Source organism: Apodemus sylvaticus, chromosome 8 (assembly GCF_947179515.1).
Source record: "Apodemus sylvaticus chromosome 8, mApoSyl1.1, whole genome shotgun sequence".
NCBI classification, from domain to species: domain Eukaryota; kingdom Metazoa; phylum Chordata; class Mammalia; order Rodentia; family Muridae; genus Apodemus; species Apodemus sylvaticus.
Genome location: NC_067479.1, coordinates 42,644,878 through 42,663,719, shown reverse-complemented (window position 1 = coordinate 42,663,719; position 18,842 = coordinate 42,644,878). Strand labels below are relative to the sequence as shown.

General features: G+C 40.9%; 1 protein-coding gene across 3 annotated transcripts in view; it reads left to right on the top strand.

Moving 5' to 3' along the window:
• The first annotated feature begins 7,555 nt into the window (after positions 1-7,555).
• Pcdh17 (protocadherin 17) overlaps positions 7,556-18,842 on the top strand; it is a 94,267-nt gene continuing 82,980 nt past the window's right edge. Inside the window, exons 1-2 of one of the 3 annotated variants that reach the window (XM_052190852.1) lie at positions 7,556-8,070; positions 9,118-12,647. In XM_052190852.1, coding sequence (XP_052046812.1) covers positions 10,083-12,647 — 2,565 coding nt within the window. In that variant the 5' untranslated portion in view covers positions 7,556-8,070; positions 9,118-10,082. Of the gene's footprint in view, positions 12,648-18,842 lie in introns of all 3 variants that reach the window. The other 2 variants (XM_052190851.1, XM_052190850.1) reach the window with 2 other exon arrangements.

Sequence of the window (18,842 nt, the reverse complement as noted above, 5' to 3'; positions counted from 1 at the left end):
AATTTGGTAAATTATTTTAAAAATTAGGGACATTATGACAATGCCTTAACTGTGTTTTCACATTCAAACCCCTACAAAATGTGTATGTGGAATTTTAATCACTCAGTAGATTCCTATATGAACCCGCCAGTTAAGAATCCAGCTACATATCTCAGACTAGTGGTCATCTACATTTGTTCAAATGTCGAAACACAAAATAAATTTCTGTTGTTGAATATTTTTAATCCTAATCTGGGGTTTTTATTCTGCCTTTAAACATTTGGTTCCCAGATAAAACACACACAACCTTCATATTTATAATAAACCTTATTTAGCGCAAGAGCTGGGCAGATCCTCTATGCTATTATGTCTCTTTCCAGTCAATAATCCCATTATATAATTTGCCATGTTTCATCTGGGTTGCTCTTACTCCAATTAGTCAGCCCAAATGCTTGTTGTTTTAAGGTTTTTATCCCATGGCATCTTTTCCTTTTTTCACCTTTTCTTCCTTCGTGGTCTCCTCAGACCCCAAACCCAAGTAACCAAGACACTGCCTTTCTCTCTTCTGTCCATTAATTGGCTGTAGGCATCTTTATTCACCAATCCCAGACAATTTGAGGGACAAGGTTGCATAGATTCACTTGGGCATGTCACTGGTGTATGTACAGACTCTCTTATCCCTGAAGGCAACCAGGTCTTGGGGGCCAATATTTAGCATTACAACATAAGCAAAAGATCAAATCTCAACGAACTTCTAAATTTGATTGATTATATTCTCATCTGGGTACTCTTGTCTGTTCACCTCAGCTAGCAGCGCCCTGCATTACTAACTAAATAGAATCATGGGGTCATTCTTTCACCAGTGTGAGGAAGAAAGGTCTCTATCTCTTAACAGTCATGCTGATGCAACTACTACCTCTAAGTAGTAAGTGGAAAGCCTGCACACTAGGCAAGCTCTTACTTCACTCATGTATGTCACATAGCTGCTAATTTATTATATTCCCTACTGCTGAGGACGCTTCTGGTCCTAAGTATTGGAAAATAAAAAAAGGAATTTGTAATTCTTTGATTCATGCTTCATCTAGAGATGTGCATTGTACAAACTTTCTTCTCTTAGGACTTTGATATCAGTAGGGCAAAGATGCTACTTACTACTTATTTATTTATGCAGCCAACACTCGCCTAAAAGCCATGGTAATCTTCCTGCCGCCACCCACTTGAGGAAAGTAGGTAAAAGCCAACACAATGATTTAACGATAGTTTTAGATAATTTCCCAATTATGCTCACCAAGTATATGTGTTTCTTACAGAGTTTGTGAAACAGTTGCATAATCTAAATCATACATCTCTATCCAAATTTATTAGGAAGGGGTTCTGTAGCATCCATGGTTTCCTGAATAGGTCATTGTCACAAACATGTTTAATTACCACTGTTCTTATTGATGTGCTTTCAAAAGATTATTAATTCATTTTTGTACAATGGTCCAAGCTGTATAATAAATGTCAAAGTCTTTGATTATCATTGACTTCTCTGCTTGCTGTGCCTTCAGGAGAGGAAAAATAGATCACCCAGGCTCACTTAACTATAGTCAATATATTATTTCTAAATTTAATTTGAATTGTTTTGAGAAGAATGACCAATACAACTTTCTTCAATAAGTTTATGTTCAAACGTACAAATCTTTCTTGATTAATACTTAAATAGCAGTGTCACATACTAAGATTCTAAGCACCATTTGGATGACAGATAAAGATATCTCACTCACTTTTTTAAAATCAGAATTGGACTTAAACTCTTCAGTGCTTAATTAAAATTGGAAGTCATTCCATTTCTATCAGTATGGGTAATTTGTGGATGGATCATGCCCTTTTCCCTAGGTATTACCAACTTTTCTCATTCATAAAGGTGGGCAATCTTCAAGTATCTGAGTTCAGAAGCTCCAAAAAAAATCAATTCCACCAAGTGAATTTTAATAATGTTTCATTTCATTGATTTTTTAATTTAATATAATTTCAAAAATATCACTCAGAAAAACTCAGAGTATTTTCCTGACTGTGGACAGGGAGAAGCTGGTATAGAGGTGTTTTATTTGAAGCAAAAGTATGCTGTGTCCAGAGTAGCAGACAAAAGCTATTTGACAACAATTGGTTTATAACTGAAATGTTTCCAGCCTTTTTAAAGATGAGAGGAAATAATATGCATAGCTCACTGAAAGAGGAATTTACATAAGGAGGCCATAATTACCCAAGTAAGACCTTGTCACAGAAACTTGGGAAGGTTAACGATCATAATGATAATTAAAATGCAGAGGATTTGTAGAACACTTATTTGTTTTCTTGAGAGCTCAGCTTCTTCTAGCACATTCTTCTCATTGATCTCAGTATGATAGCTATATAACAAGCAGGTTAACTATCTTAGAATAATGGCTAGAAACGTGTGAACCGTTAGAACCACTCCTGATCATAAGCATCTGGTGTCAGTCTCACCTGAAAGGTGGGACCTCCTGTGACACAGCATTTTGAAACATCTTTTCAGGTCACCACTGTAATACTGACTCTGAGGAAAGAGTGCCACCTACTGAATCGAATTTCTCGGGTCCCCTCCGAGGGCTCATTTCCCAGCCTCAGTCAGCACTGCCCTAACATGTTTAACTCTAAAAAATAATGAGATTGCAGCACGGTGCGTGAAATCAAAATATATTTTTTCCCGGTGTCAACCAATTTAATGATCTAGCAGGAACATCTATAAATTAACTATTTCACTCATCAGTTCTGCATTTCACAATGCAATATACAAATATTAAATAAATCTAATTTTCCTAATGAAGTAAATTTTCCAAATACCCGAATGTCTATCAAACTGACCACAAGGGGGTGCTCGTATGTAACTTCTTATGGGGCAGGAGTGTTGAGATTGTGGAATTAATAGAGCGTGCTCTTTTCGGCTGGCAAGCCAAAATAAATAAATTAATATAATATTAATATGCATTTTAAAATGTAGCTTATTTTATCAGCATAAACATATCCACATTCACCTGTATTCACTTGCACATTCATAGACACACACACACACACACACACACACCACATAACTATTTCATACTAAAGAGCATTTAATTGTAAATTTTGAATAGAGAAATTTGATCATAAAATTTTAAATTAGTCTCTAAAATTCAGAATATTTCTCCTAAGATGCATTAGAGTACTTCAGTTGATCACTAATTACAAATTTATCAATATTTCTTTTTGTGTATAAATTTTAGAATTTATTGAAAATATACAGATGTTGGTTTTAAGTTTACTTCATTCATTTTGAGAGTTGTGCATGAATTCCTCACAGGTTTAGTTTTCATGTCTTTATTGAGTTAACCCTGTAGCTCCATTGTTAACATTGTACTAAGGGGAATACATATACCAGAATATGCTATCATATCGTAACATACACTAAAAGAAATATTATTTTAAAAAATTTAAATAGAGAATTTTCTGAATATTGTTTTATCATAATTTTAATAAAAATGAGACAAGTTTCATATTTAATATGCATTACTAATTTTATATATTTTAGGCACTTAGAATGTATTGTGTATGAGAGAATATTTTTAAAATATTTAAATTATAAAACATTTTTCTTGAAGCATAAAATTTACACTTAATTTACATTGCTCAATCTAATTTATATTCATCATCAAGGAAGGAGAAAGACTTGGGAGTAGTGTGGTTCCATCACTGGTTAAAAGACAATGCTTTGATTAAAGTCAGCCAAGAGTCAACAATAGCCTAAGATGGGAGCCATAGATGTCTTTGAAAAAGTAGAGGCACTAGCTATAAACACAATACTTCATGCTTTTGAGATTTCGGATTTGATATGGTTTTGGTTTCCTAGTACTTAGGCCTTATGCTATTCAATTTGGTTTGAAATGCTTCATACAAAAATCAATGTATAAAACCAGCTAGTGAAATGACAAAGACAGAAATATAAAAAGGATTTTTTTAATCATGTAAGTAACGGCTGTACAGAAAATAGCAGCTTCTTTTCCTTAAGAGTTACATATTATTAAATTTAAGATAACGTAACAGGATAAATTACAGGAGACTTATATAACAGTGATCCTGGCTTCAGGAATAAACTCTTGAAACTATATCTCTAACATGCATTTATGCATTCTTAAAGAGTGTCTCTGAGCCGAAATTACATGAATTATATAAAATTCCATGAAATCCTATTTTAAGATTCTTCCTTAATACTGTGAAGTCAATTATGAGACTGACATAGCAGTATTCGATCCTCTTTATTAGCCTGTAAAATTAACATGCAATACTTAAATTCCAACGCATCAATCAATTTACCTTTAAACTCAACTTGCCCACCATATTTTATTAATTAATCAAATGTTAAATCTTTTACAATACTTGTTCTCAGTGAGTGGTCCCACATAGATTCTAACCAAGCACACTTGATCTTCAGATGGTCAGAATAAATGAATTTACATAGAGAAGGGTAACATGTTGGGTTAGAATTGAATCTGGTTTGAAATTAGAAGTGCTAGTTCTCAACCCAGCTGTTCTTGAAACCTCTGATATTGCTTTAGTATATGCAGGTCAGGACAGACTTCTGAGCTCCTTAGCTTGGTGGCATATGTGACACAGCCTTCCCATGATACAAAGCCCTGATGCTGATGGACTACCTAATACATTTACATTGTCTTTTCTGTTACGATAGGGATCAATAGTTTTAAGATAATGAATAAGAAAATTTTAAATAAATATAATGTGAACACAAAATTTACTTGGAAGAAAGAGAAATATAGACTTTGAAAACCTTTAACGATTATTTTAAAGTTAAATATGGTTGTCACAACTGATTGGAAAGAAGCAAAACAACTGGAACTAAGCTATAAAAAACGGGTATAAATCATCGTTACAATTCGTTTCTTAGAATCCATGTCAGTATTCAACAACCAACAACCATGTTTGACACCACAGCAACATGAAATATAAGAAACATACTTGTGTTCTTTTTATTCTTGGCAGATGCCCTAAAGCATCCACTGCGTACACACAGTTCTTTCAGTAAACACTAGGGGGCGGTGTGACATAGTTACTCTGGGGAGGGGGCTTCTCAGCAAATATATGCTTCTGAGGATATATTTTTCATGTCATCAAGTCCTTTCTTAGGCATTGTGTTTCCAATGTCCCTTCAACTGCACAGCATTATGTTGAATTAAGCCTAATCAATACACCCCAGCCTTCTTTGGAATTGTTTTATTGTTTTGTTTTTGTACTATGGTGAAAGTCAAAGACATCTAATTACTATGCAGTTAAAATAAGTTTAAAATGGTCGTTTTTAAAAGGCAATTCACAATGTTTCTGAAGATCTATCTAAGAGCTACAGCTCTTGTTTAGCTTTGCAAAGTGCTGGTGTTTATCCTTAGAATTGAGAAAGTGTGATAGAGAGAAATAAAAAATAAAAATTGATAAATGAGTATGTGATTGTGTGTTTGCTATTCCTTAAGGCAGTTTCTGATTATCAAAATTACAAGCATCAAGTTCCAATGTACACGCACTGGACCAATAGTGCTAACCAGACAGACATAAAGAAAGCTATGGCTGTACAAGGTTATGTGGTTAAAGACAGCATAGCAAAGCAGTCTTTATTTTGGCAAGGCTGAGTCCTCTGTGGAGTAAAAACATATATGCTAATCAACCTACTTAGAAAAGACAAGAAAGGAACATTTTAGATTTTGAAGGTCTGACTACAAAGATCTTCTCTTTGAATTTTTGAGCTGTTGGTCTCTCAAGGGAGTGGTAAATGTGGAATGAGACCAGACTGCAAAATCGGACTATAGGTTATCTCCTTGAAGCCCTGGGAAATTAATAGCTCCTTTATCTGAATCTTTAAGCAATTATCCCCAAAACAATATTCAGAGCTTTCTTGTAATTGGTCTGGATTTGATTTTCTTTGAAATTCTGAATGATTCATGTTACATATTTTTATATTAGTCATTCACAATTTATAAATGGCAACTTAACTTCAGTATTTGTGAATTACAATCAATAGTGTAGCAATCAAAATACTCACCTTCTCTATTTCAACGGATTGTTTTCCTTTGTCCCTCTTAATGGTTTTCCAGAACTGCAAGATCAGAAGCAAAACTGCCCGTGACTTGTGGATATTTGTGAAAGCAGTTCAGGCAAAAGCAAGCTTTGAGATTCTAAAGTTGGAGATGAGAAATTGGGGGGGGGGGAGAGGAGAGAGAGAGAGAGAGAGAGAGAGAGAGAGAGAGAGAGAGAGAGAGAGGAGAGAGGAGAGAGAGACTATTTAAATAGGCATCACTGAATCTATGATTTTCTTCTGATATAAGTTCTTGCCTAAGTTCAGCTTCTATGCATAGGAGAGTTTATAGATATTATCAAAGCTATTTGACATAAAACAATATCTAATTGCTATTTGGAACTTCAGTAAAATGAACAGAGGTGAACTAGACACCAAAGCTAGGGACACTGAGGGACATGGGATTACCTTGAATGTGGGCTGTGATAGGAGATGGTTAAAAGGTAGAATTCTAAATATCGTTCAACCAGATTTCAGTTTCACGGAGCTGCAAAACATGTCTTAAGAGAGGCTTGTTCCCTCCTTCGAGACACTGCCTCGCTCTCCACACGGCGTCTGCTTTTCTTCTGAAACACTTTCATAATCAAGTGACTTTCCTTGCATGGGTGCCTGGGGACAGCGGGGATTTCTCTGAGGATGAAGAAAGTTACATATTGATTACTGTTGCTTGAGGCGGCGTGTTTGCTCCAGAGCTAGGCTAGCACAGACAGCTCTCCAACACTGCACTTTACTGGCATTAGCTGAAATATACATTGCACCGTGAGAAAACGTGTACACACACACACACACACACACATACAGACACACAGATACACAGACACACACACACATTCTCTCTCTCTTTCTCTCCCTCTCTTCCCCCCCTCTCTCGGGCACGCGCACGCATGCGCGCGCTCGCACCCACTCCACACCTCCTTCACCAGAGTGCACGAGGAGTCAGAAAACCCGCAACTCCCTTGGCCCCGTGTTTGTGTGTGTGTGTGTGTGTGTGTGTAAGCTGACTGACAATGTGTGTTGGCGTGTGGACAAGAACGCACCAGGAAGACCGCAGTTGCCTCTCTCTGCAAAGTACACCCTGATCCCCACGCCTGGCTTTCCATCTCATCCCCCACAGGGAACCAAATCACTGTCAAACTTTTCTCTTTCTAGAGGAAGCGAGCCGAGCTGCTTTCCCCCCGCTCCGTAGCTAAGGACCCGGGCGACCTCGGCTCAGCCCTGGGCACCGTGGCGGAGACTTAGCGCGGGCTCTGCGGGCCCTGATGCTCTCGCGTCGGACTCGGCTAGTCAATGACTCTAAGGCGCTGGGGCCGCTGGCCCCGCCCCCTCCTGCCTTTCTCCGCCTCCCATTGGGCGTGGGCCGAGAAGGCAGGGTCTGGCTCCGCACGCCGATTGGCTGGCAGAGAATCAGTATCAATGTTTAAGCGGCGGCGTGAGGTGAATAGAGTCAGTCAGCAAGAGACGCTGGGGAGAGAATCCGGACTGCCAGCCCGGCGGCTGCCGCAGCGGAGGAGGGCGGCTCGGAGACGCTACTCCAACTGTTGAATTGAATTTTCACCTTCCATTTCCTCCGTGTCTTGGCTGGCGGAGATGGATTTATTCGGTTTGAAACCTGCACGTCTTTCTCAGGCTTTGGGGTGATCCCGACAGGCACCGCACCAGACTGAAAGAGACCACTCGTGACAGAAAAAAAAAGGAGGAATTAAAAAAAAAAAAAACCCTCCACAACAGACTGCACAATTAGCTATGCACACCGATGCTGGACTTTGTGAACAGAGACCGTTGGGAGGAAAATCTTGAACTATGATCCTGGGCTAAGCTGTGAATCATTACTGGAAACGTGCCCCCACCCCTAAGACTGAGAGATTTAGGGGCATCTCACGCCTAAGCAAGTGGAAAGGTTTTTTAAAAACAAATAAATATCCGTTAAGCAAAGCAGACGCCTTGTTTTGCAGAGCCTCGGACTCCGGCCGAAAGAGGTAGAGTAAAAGTGCTCCTGGATTCAGTTTTGCTTTCCTCCCCCCACGCTCTTTTTCTCGTTTCCTCCCCCCACCCTCCCGACGTGAATCCGGCTTTTTTTTTGTTTTTTGTTTTTTGTTTTTTTGTTTTTTGTTTTTTTGTTTTTCCTATTGAGTGAGTCAGAGAAAGCCTTAAGAAGCCTCAACTCAGGTCTGTGTAGGGAGGACCGTGAGGGGAGAGTGAATACGATTCGTTCCGCTGCTTCTGACTCATCCCGCAGATCAGAACACCTGCATTTCTGGATGTGTCATCCCCGTATACCGAGGCTCCAGGAGAAGCGGAAATAATGTGTAGATCAAGCCGAGCCTAACCTCCCCTCGGAGGTGGAGGTAGTTTCCCCGGGTGGGCGCCCTGGCAGAACCGCTGTGTCTGCAGCTCCTCACCCTCTGCCTTTCCCAAGTCGACCAGAGACAGTGAGAGCCAGACTGCAGAATGCATCACGCCAAGCCTTGATGTATTCCATCCACCCTAGTCCCCCAATTTAAAATAATAATAATTATAATAAGGGGAAAGCCTACACTGTATTCTCTTCAAATATTCACCACTCTTGTTCCTCGCCAAGGTTTCCCTTTCTAGATGAAAAGGATTGGGCGGCTGGGCCACTGGAAGGAGGTGCTGAATAGAAGAATAGAGAGCCACTTGACAGCCCAGCCCTGTGAATGCAGAGACTGTTTCCCTTCTAGCGAGAGACAGGGCGAGTGAGTGAGTGTGTGTGTGTGTGTGTGTGTGTGTGTGTGTGTGTGCTCGGACTGGGAGGGTAGCTCCCTCCTCCTTTCTAGTCTGCCCTCCCCCCTCCCCCTTCAAATCTGCACGTCTAACCATGAGTTGCCTGTTGATTTCCTTTCGCCTGGCAAGAGAAGCAAACTGAAATTAAACTGCAGGGAGAGAAGTCTTTGCTTGCAGCAAGAGGATGGGATGGTAGTGCGGCTCCCGGCTTGGCGTAGAGACACCAGAGTGTTCTACGAACAGAGGCGGAGATAGATCTCTATATTTCCTCCTCCCAATAGGCTCTCGGCGCAAATGCTGATCAGGCTGTGGCTTTCTTGATTTTGGGGGAGAACCTTCTCCGACGAAGAGAGGGAGGAGCTTGGAAGGGGGAGGAAACTACAAATCGGGACACTTCTTTTTTCCGCTGCATTTCCTCTCCTCCCTCTGGCTGCTCGGAAAGAAGAGAGAAAAAGAAGAGAGAGAGAGAAAGAGAGAAATACTTGGCTCGGAGATGCAGTCCGCTGCCGCCGCCGCCGCCGCCGCCGCCTAAGCCAGCAATGCAAGATTAGATCTTTAAATGCAGCAATACACTGCCTGAAAGCCGACCATCCTGCAAAACGAGCAGACATTTCTCCTCCGTGCGCCAGAGCAGCCTCAAATATACATATGTATCTGTGACTCTTTCTTCGTCCCTACTCATTCCCATCAATCTCATCACCGAATACGAGTAACTAAAGGATTCCACTTTCTGATCTGCCTGGAGACACACCTCCCGAAGCCCTCCCCCACTCGATTCGAAGAGTATTCTGTAGGCTGCCTGAGGGAGTGGATTTTGCAGCGCCTAGCGGGAGTGAGGAAAACCTACCAATTCTTCGGCTCATTATCATCCCTTCCAGACTCGATTTCCTTTTTATCGCCAGCCTCATCACGCAAGTTTGAACCTCCTGAAGTCCAGGCGGGAGAGACAAAGCCTTGGGCTTGCCCTCAGCCGCAGGGAGTCGCCGCCTTGCTCCGAGCTGCTGCAGCTTCGCTACGCGGCTGCATCTCTCCCAGTGCGAATGCTGTAGATCAACAGGTTCGGGCAACTTGAGCGGAATAAGGAGAGACTGCCTGGTGCCGCAGCCCGGGTGCGGAGGCAAGGAAAGACTCACAGACTTGTGGCTCGCCCGGAGCTCTTACGCTCCGCCCCGGTTCCAGACTGGCGCGCACCCACCAGCTAGCACCTCCAGTCCGGCTGCTCCTCTTCCCACCCCACCGGTCTGGGATGTACCTTTCCATCTGTTGCTGCTTTCTTTTGTGGGCCCCTGCCCTGACACTCAAAAACCTCAATTACTCAGTGCCAGAGGAGCAAGGGGCCGGCACGGTAATAGGAAACATCGGCAAGGATGCCCGACTGCAGCCTGGGCTTCCGCCGGCTGAGCGCGGTAGCGGCAGCGGGAGGAGCAAGTCCGGCAGCTACCGGGTGCTGGAGAACTCCGCACCGCATCTGCTGGACGTGGACGCCGATAGCGGGCTCCTCTACACCAAACAGCGCATCGACCGTGAGTCCTTATGCCGCCACAATGCCAAGTGCCAGCTATCCCTAGAGGTGTTCGTTAACGACAAGGAGATTTGCATGATCAAGGTAGAGATCCAGGACATCAACGACAATGCTCCCTCTTTCCCCTCGGATCAGATAGAAATGGACATCTCAGAGAACGCGGCACCCGGCACCCGCTTCCCCCTTACGAGCGCACACGACCCAGACGCTGGCGAGAACGGGCTCCGCACCTATCTGCTCACCCGCGATGATCATGGCCTCTTTGCACTGGACGTCAAGTCCCGCGGCGATGGCACCAAGTTCCCAGAGCTGGTCATCCAAAAGGCACTGGACCGCGAGCTGCAGAACCACCACACTCTGGTGCTGACTGCCCTGGATGGCGGTGAGCCTCCACGCTCCGCCACCATGCAGATCAATGTGAAGGTGATCGATTCCAATGACAACAGTCCAGTCTTCGAGGCTCCATCATACTTGGTGGAACTGCCCGAGAACGCTCCGCTGGGTACCGTGGTCATCGATCTGAACGCCACCGATGCCGATGAAGGTCCCAACGGAGAAGTCCTCTACTCCTTCAGCAGCTATGTGCCCGACCGCGTGCGGGAGCTCTTCTCCATTGACCCTAAAACTGGCCTGATCCGTGTTAAGGGCAACCTGGACTATGAGGAGAATGGCATGCTGGAGATCGACGTGCAGGCCAGAGACCTAGGACCTAACCCGATTCCAGCCCACTGCAAGGTCACAGTCAAGCTTATCGACCGCAACGACAACGCGCCGTCCATTGGTTTCGTCTCCGTGCGCCAGGGGGCGCTGAGTGAGGCCGCCCCGCCTGGCACAGTCATCGCCCTAGTTCGGGTCACTGACCGGGACTCAGGCAAGAATGGGCAGCTTCAGTGTCGGGTTCTAGGTGGAGGAGGGACTGGAGGTGGAGGTGGCCTGGGGGGTCCCGGTTCCGTCCCCTTCAAGCTTGAAGAGAACTATGACAACTTCTACACCGTGGTGACTGACCGTCCGCTGGACCGTGAGACACAAGATGAGTACAATGTGACAATTGTGGCCCGGGACGGGGGTTCCCCTCCACTCAACTCCACCAAGTCGTTCGCTGTCAAGATTCTGGATGAGAATGACAACCCGCCTCGGTTCACCAAAGGACTGTACGTGCTCCAGGTACACGAGAACAATATTCCAGGAGAATACCTCGGGTCAGTGCTCGCCCAGGATCCCGATCTGGGACAAAATGGGACAGTGTCATACTCCATTCTTCCTTCACACATCGGTGACGTGTCCATCTACACATATGTGTCCGTGAACCCCACTAACGGGGCCATATATGCCCTGCGCTCCTTTAACTATGAACAAACGAAGGCTTTTGAATTCAAAGTGCTGGCTAAGGACTCAGGGGCGCCCGCGCACTTGGAGAGCAACGCCACGGTGAGGGTGACGGTGTTAGACGTGAATGACAACGCTCCAGTGATTGTGCTTCCCACTCTACAGAACGACACCGCTGAGCTGCAGGTCCCGCGCAATGCTGGCCTGGGGTACCTGGTAAGCACCGTGCGCGCCCTGGACAGTGACTTTGGAGAGAGCGGGCGCCTCACGTATGAGATCGTGGATGGCAATGACGACCACCTGTTTGAGATCGATCCGTCCAGCGGCGAGATCCGCACGCTGCACCCCTTCTGGGAAGATGTGACCCCCGTGGTGGAGCTTGTGGTGAAGGTGACGGATCACGGCAAGCCCACCCTGTCCGCCGTGGCCAAACTTATCATTCGCTCAGTGAGCGGTTCTCTGCCTGAAGGGGTACCGCGAGTGAATGGTGAGCAGCACCACTGGGACATGTCGCTGCCTCTCATAGTGACACTGAGTACGATTTCTATCATCCTCCTAGCGGCCATGATCACCATCGCTGTCAAGTGTAAACGGGAAAACAAGGAGATTCGCACTTACAACTGCCGCATCGCCGAGTACAGCCACCCTCAGCTAGGCGGGGGGAAGGGCAAGAAGAAGAAAATCAACAAAAACGATATCATGCTGGTGCAGAGCGAGGTGGAGGAGAGGAACGCCATGAACGTCATGAACGTGGTGAGCAGTCCCTCCCTGGCCACCTCCCCTATGTACTTCGACTACCAAACCCGCCTGCCCCTCAGCTCGCCCCGGTCAGAGGTGATGTATCTTAAGCCAGCCTCCAACAACCTGACTGTCCCGCAGGGGCACGCAGGCTGCCACACCAGCTTCACTGGACAAGGGACTAATTCGAGCGAGACCCCTGCCACTCGGATGTCCATAATTCAGGTAGGAGACTTTTGGAGTAAAGGGGACTTTACTTAAACGCTCTTGCTTGTGCTGTCTTGAGACCTTTGGTTAAGGGAAAGGCAGATGGCCAGCAACAATGTGTGTGGGGTGGGGAATAGTTAACTGAACCAGTTTGGTTCACATCTTTGACCCTGTGTGCTCACCATTTCCTGTTCAGAATCCCTCCCCCTCCCGTGTAAATAGCTAAAACACATGCTATACCTCTGTTGCATTTTTAAACATTTATTTTTTACATTTTGAAATAATAGCAACAGTCAATATTTAAACTTTATTCTATCTGAAGGACTATATTTCTTTCCAAAACAGGATCCCCAGAGTAGAACAAAAAGGAAAAAAAAAAGTTAATTTCCTTTAATGAGTTTTCTTCCATTTTAACATTTTTATGGTAATATGAAATTTACATTCCAAATCGGAGCTAACTTCTTTAGTATGGAAAAGTCATAAGGTCAGGACTCTAAAGCTGTGAATCAATTTAAACAAAATTTCACCCTCTGATAAATTAGTTTTGTATTTTGAAAGTGTTCTAGGCACATGAACCCCATTTATTCCTTAACTAAACTTTCAGCTGAAACTGTGGAAGTGTGATTCACATTCTAATGTGCTTTGTACAAGTTAGACACAGTGGCCAGGAAAGGAAAAAAAAATCTTTGAAAAGAAGTTCATTAGCTCCAGGTTTTCCTGTGAGCTTCCTGTAGTCACTAAGGGACGAAAAGCCTACACAAAGTGTCACAAGGCCATGTTTTATGCTATTGATGACAGGGAATTAAATTGCAGTGAATCCACATGTTTTTTCTTGAACAGGGTGTATTTCAGGGTATCTACAAATATTACTAAGCATAAGATGGAAACCAAACCATTGCCCACAGCATAAGCATTGATTCTTGCAAAGATGACTGTGCTGTAATGATCAAGTCACCTTATTGTTCTTTTATTCACTACTGTTCTGTCACAGGGAAAATATAATTCTTGGTTATCATAATATTTAGAACACATGTTGTTATAAATTCCTCTTGATGAGCGGGCATTGAAGTTTGCAGCTGAGCATAACCGAAAGTTACACTTGAGGGGGGAGTTTAGTTTGAGGTAAATGAAAAGCCATTGGCCATGCTACTGTGCTTTGAGAAACTTATCTCAGTAAAGTTGCTATTGTTTAGATGGAGTGTTGAAGCCCCATAGACCTGCTAATATAAAACACCCATGTCCTAACACTAAGCAGAAAACATTTTCTGTGGCAGCATATTGTCCATAGGAGCAATGTAATTTACTATGAAAGTATAAAATTCCATATTTATAGCATTCACTGTATATGAGTAATCATGTAATCACGGATTTAAAGTTTATAAGGAACATGAAAGAAATCCTCAACTCTAAAAACTCAGCTTCTAAAAATGTCTTCGTGTAATTGCATGAAACTGGTATTTATAATCACTAATATCTCTAAAGAGGGCATAATGATTAAATGTTTGTTTGTAGATGTGATGTAGTCATTTTGGAATTGCAAATATTTTGTACACCTGTCCTATATTTATGCCACTGACAAGGTTGTCACAAAAGACTAATACGTAAGCGTCTACTTTAAGGGTTGTGAATTTAATTTTCATCTAGGTTCCAGCATAAAAAAATTATAAAATCAATTTATAAAAGCAAATCTGTCTTCTTAGACAAGTGAAGAGCACTCTTGAATAAAATATGCAAAACTTTGGAAGGATGTAGTGCTTATACTATGTTAATCATATTGTCCTGAAAGCTGGTCATTGGTTGTAAATCACAGTGGTGGGTCCTCACTAATAGTGAAACCCAAGCCAAGAAAAATCACATTCTACCCCAAATTCCCACAGTTAAAGTAGTAAGTGAAAGACTGGCTTTGTATATTTTTTTTACATCAAAAAAAAAAATGTAACCCATTCCACCGAAGTACAAAATGGACTTTGGATTACGTTTGTAATTTTACCAAAGTATCTCAATTCCCTGTGCTACTTCTATCTTTACATATTCTCAACCTACGCAGTCAATGGTTTCCCATCTTCCTTCAGCCCTTTAAAAGTTGGATTCAAAAAAAAAAAAAGATGGGTTATAGAATCCAATAAATTAATAATATCCTTTGAAATATACCATATTTAGTTGCTGCCCCCTTCTCTTTCCCTCAACAATTGGGTGGCAATGCATACTGTGCTCCTGTGGGATGAAGAAAGTCTGTAGGAATTCCATGATCTTGACTCAAGCTCATTTCTTAGCATTTGCATCATTCAGCCTGCCACACAAATATGCTGCTAATTTCATGTCTCCTTCTTCGTATGTCACAAAGTCAAACTGGGTTCACACCTAGTAACTCTGCCTCCTCTTTACTGTTCAACTTCTTGCACAGTGTTTTGAAAGTACAAAGTATATCTTTATAAATGGGTTAAGAATTTTTCCTAAGTGTGTTGTAATACCCGTGTGCAATAAGGAGATATGAGACATAGGAACTTTGATGCTGTGTGGTTCACATTATAGCTAAAATTAAAAGTGGTTACAGTCTGAGAATGTTTCGATCACAGGCCCCAAGGTTCATGCTTCAAGTTTTTGTTTCATCTCAGGTGTATACTTATTAACATAGATCTGTAAAAATATTTTATTTTTGTTAAACCCTGATAATCAGGCTATTAAGTGTTTAGACAATAGATGTGTGACTGGAATATCAATAATTGCACAAGAATTATACTACTGTTTTGAAGTTACAATTACTATATTTTATTTATTTTAAGGTATAGACACAGAAACAGAAGGTAAGAATAGAAACAGATTTTGAAGTATCACATGAACGTATAAGAACACTTTTCATCAGAGACATGTATTATTTTGTGTGGTGATGTAAACTATAACATGTATGTAATTCTGAAGGATAACTGTCAATTGTGGCTTTCTAAGATCAAGTTCACACTTGTAGTATCAGTAGGAAAGGGAAGGCAGATCAGTCAGAACTTCAAAGTCACTCTTGTTTAGAGTGGCCAGCCTGAGATACATGAGCCCCTGTCTCAAGAAAACAAAACAGCAAATTAAGTTAAATCTCAGCCAACTTCTCAACAGGTGTTCTTCATGAATGCTCACTGAGAAGAAGTCCTGGGACTCCCTGATGACAGGACTTCTTGATTTTGATTTGCTTTGTTTATTTTTCAAAATACCTGTATTCTCCCACAGTACCTATTCTCCCACAGTACCTACTGTAGTTTTAATATGTCCTGATTGATGAAAGTGCATTGACCCAACAAAAAGATTTCCTAAAATAAAGTTCAAAAAATACATATATTTTACAAATCTGCTTTAAAAAAGCATCTTTATTCACTTCGAAGTCTTGATGAAAAACAATAAAATTCTCTTTAAATAAGTTCATGAGGTTTATAACATAAATTTGCCAAATACAAGTCAAGCACGTTCTTGTAAATATAAATGAAGTTACTAAGGATATGGTGGGTACCTAGAGCAAACAAAACACAGATGAGATTGAACTGTAGAGGAGTAAGATATCATGTACAAAGAGTGAAATGTATTTAAAAAGAAAGAAAGCTGAAGTGTCTTTAATAATGGTGTTATCCGCTATATGTCTTTATTCTCATTTCTCTAACACAGGAGTTTCTTGACTCTACATAGCTGTTCAAATGAGTTCCCAAGACCTCAAATGATTGCTCAATAGTCTATAGTCCTTTAAATTAATAATTTCAACCACAGGTGTAGAGTATAAATACACTTTGGAGTCACTGCAAGTTGTGGAGGTATTTTGCTACGCTGTTTATGCTAAAAAGATGCCACTTGATTGGTCTCATGCACTCATCTTCCTTCACAAAAGCCTTTACTTATGAGGATTATGTTGAATTGAGCAAGAAAGGGATGACCCTGATGTCTCCTGTGGCGCTCTGCCCTTTGCTTTTCTTTTTATCTTTGCAAAGATTATACAAAACATAGGAGGATTCATTTCTACTTTAGTGTAATGACTATACACTATCAACTTTTATTTTAGTGTGGATTGAAATTACTTGAAGTATTACACAATCAAAATTCTGGTGGAGGTTCTAAATTTATTTTTTAAAGTTCCAAACTTATTGTTCCTATTAAAATAATAATATTATTGATAGTTAGATGTGCTTTTGTGGAGCACATCTGATGTAAGCTTGTGAGCATTTCTTTATTTGATATCGAAGGAAAAAATACTATAAAATTAAAAGCCACAGAATTTTATTTTTAATATAGGTGACAAGTAAATTCTTAATGGTTTATGAAGTTTCTTATCCACTAGCCTCCCAATTTCAGTAAAATTTCCAATATGACAGCCAGGTCTTGATCATCCTCACATTGATATGAAAATTATTTAGGTTTCTGAATATAGAAACAATGCAATTTTTAAAATTTTACTTCACCTGTATGAAAGAGTTATAGTATTTCAATACAAAATATGATATTTTCATTTACATCAAGGATTTTTAAACCACATTCTCAGCATCTTTTTTTATAAAAAATTGTATGTGATCAGATAAAAAATGTCCTAAAATTCTTATCTCAAACACTTAAACTTAGTTACAAAATAGTTTTCCTTAAACATAAAATAACCACTGCTTACATCGACAGAAAGTTCTGTCTAGGAAGTCAGTGTTATAATAGATGTGTATCATTCACATTCACACAATGCCTAGAAATAGCTTTATATGTAAATTTAAAATAATTACCTAAAATAACCCCCAAATGTTATCTCAGCTAAAGAATTACAGAGTTTACATATTTAATGAGAAGACATTCAATATTTGGGGTGAAGTTTTACTGCTGTGTTTAAGTGCTGTATCTTACTATAGTATGAGACATCACTATTGTCCAGAATGAGATCTCAAATTTCTCACTGTGAGTGCTGCTTATATAATATAATGTAACAGAGAAGCATACAGAAGCATAGGTGTAAACACTAAGAAAAATAGCTTAAGATTTCTAAAAGAATAGTAGAAATGTACTTGCAATCAGTAAAGTTGGCTCTGCCTATGCTTATTAGAATATAAAGAAATAAACTTTTTGGAAAATGTAGTTACGTAGTCACCTGTATATTGATCTATAAATATGAATATTTTCAGTACCAAATATGTACGTAAATGTACAAGCCCAGATATCCCATTTTACAAATTTCAACTCACAGCAAGCCACTTTTTGAAGAAAAACAGAATTTCCTTTGAAACTATATTAAACATTATAATGTACACCTTACACGGATTAAGGAAAATAAAAACAAATGTTAAGCAAACATTTGGTACTTCGGGGACTGGTGGGAGGGCTGGAAACAGTAAAAACATATGGTGTAAGGTTGATGATGAAAGAGCAAGAGGAGGAAGCTTCTACAGCTGGGCTCAGGCCTGTGAGGAAATGAAACTTAACTCCCTGATGCAGAGAAGTCTTGCAATACACTCAATAGTGGGTACATTCTTACAAATGCACTCACTAATTACTATATTAGTCATTGCTCTAGAATGTATTCCCCTAGGCAATATGTCTGTTTAATAAATCCCACAGGGCATTACCTTAAAGTCATATTTTAGTAAAGCATTAGTGAAGTGATTTCTTTGGATTAAATTCCTTCAACCAATGATGTATAATTGTTAGAGAAGAACACACAGTTCATTTTTTTTTTTTTACTTATCATTTTGAAGATAGCGTGACTTCTGCCACCCACTCACAAGACACTTTCGAAGTTCATCAGACCTACACTAATCTATTGTCAGCCTACTTTAGTAAAGGAGACTTTGACATGAATTCCCCTCAATGGCAGCATACAGTATTTTACAGCAAGTCATAGCTTTCACCGCTAGCTTTGACAGTGATGTATTGCTATCCTTTGGTCTCTGGAAATAAATCATCTATAATAAAGAAGTCCTTAATGGCATCAACATTCTCGCTGTGACTAAGCAGAAATATGCTCCTGCTTCATTGCTACTGCAGAGGAATCAGCTCAGTATTTTTAAGTGTAGTATAAAGGAAAAACTCATAGCAATATATAAATGCAAGTTGTGATTTTATGGGAGGCACGTTTCACTTACATGTATTTTGATAGACTATGAAATTGGTTTTCAGGCAGTGCTTGAGAGAATCTGTTGGCATACATGTGACACAGTATTGTTTGTCTCTTCTGGTCATAGTGACATTCTGATTACTGGTATTTGTAGG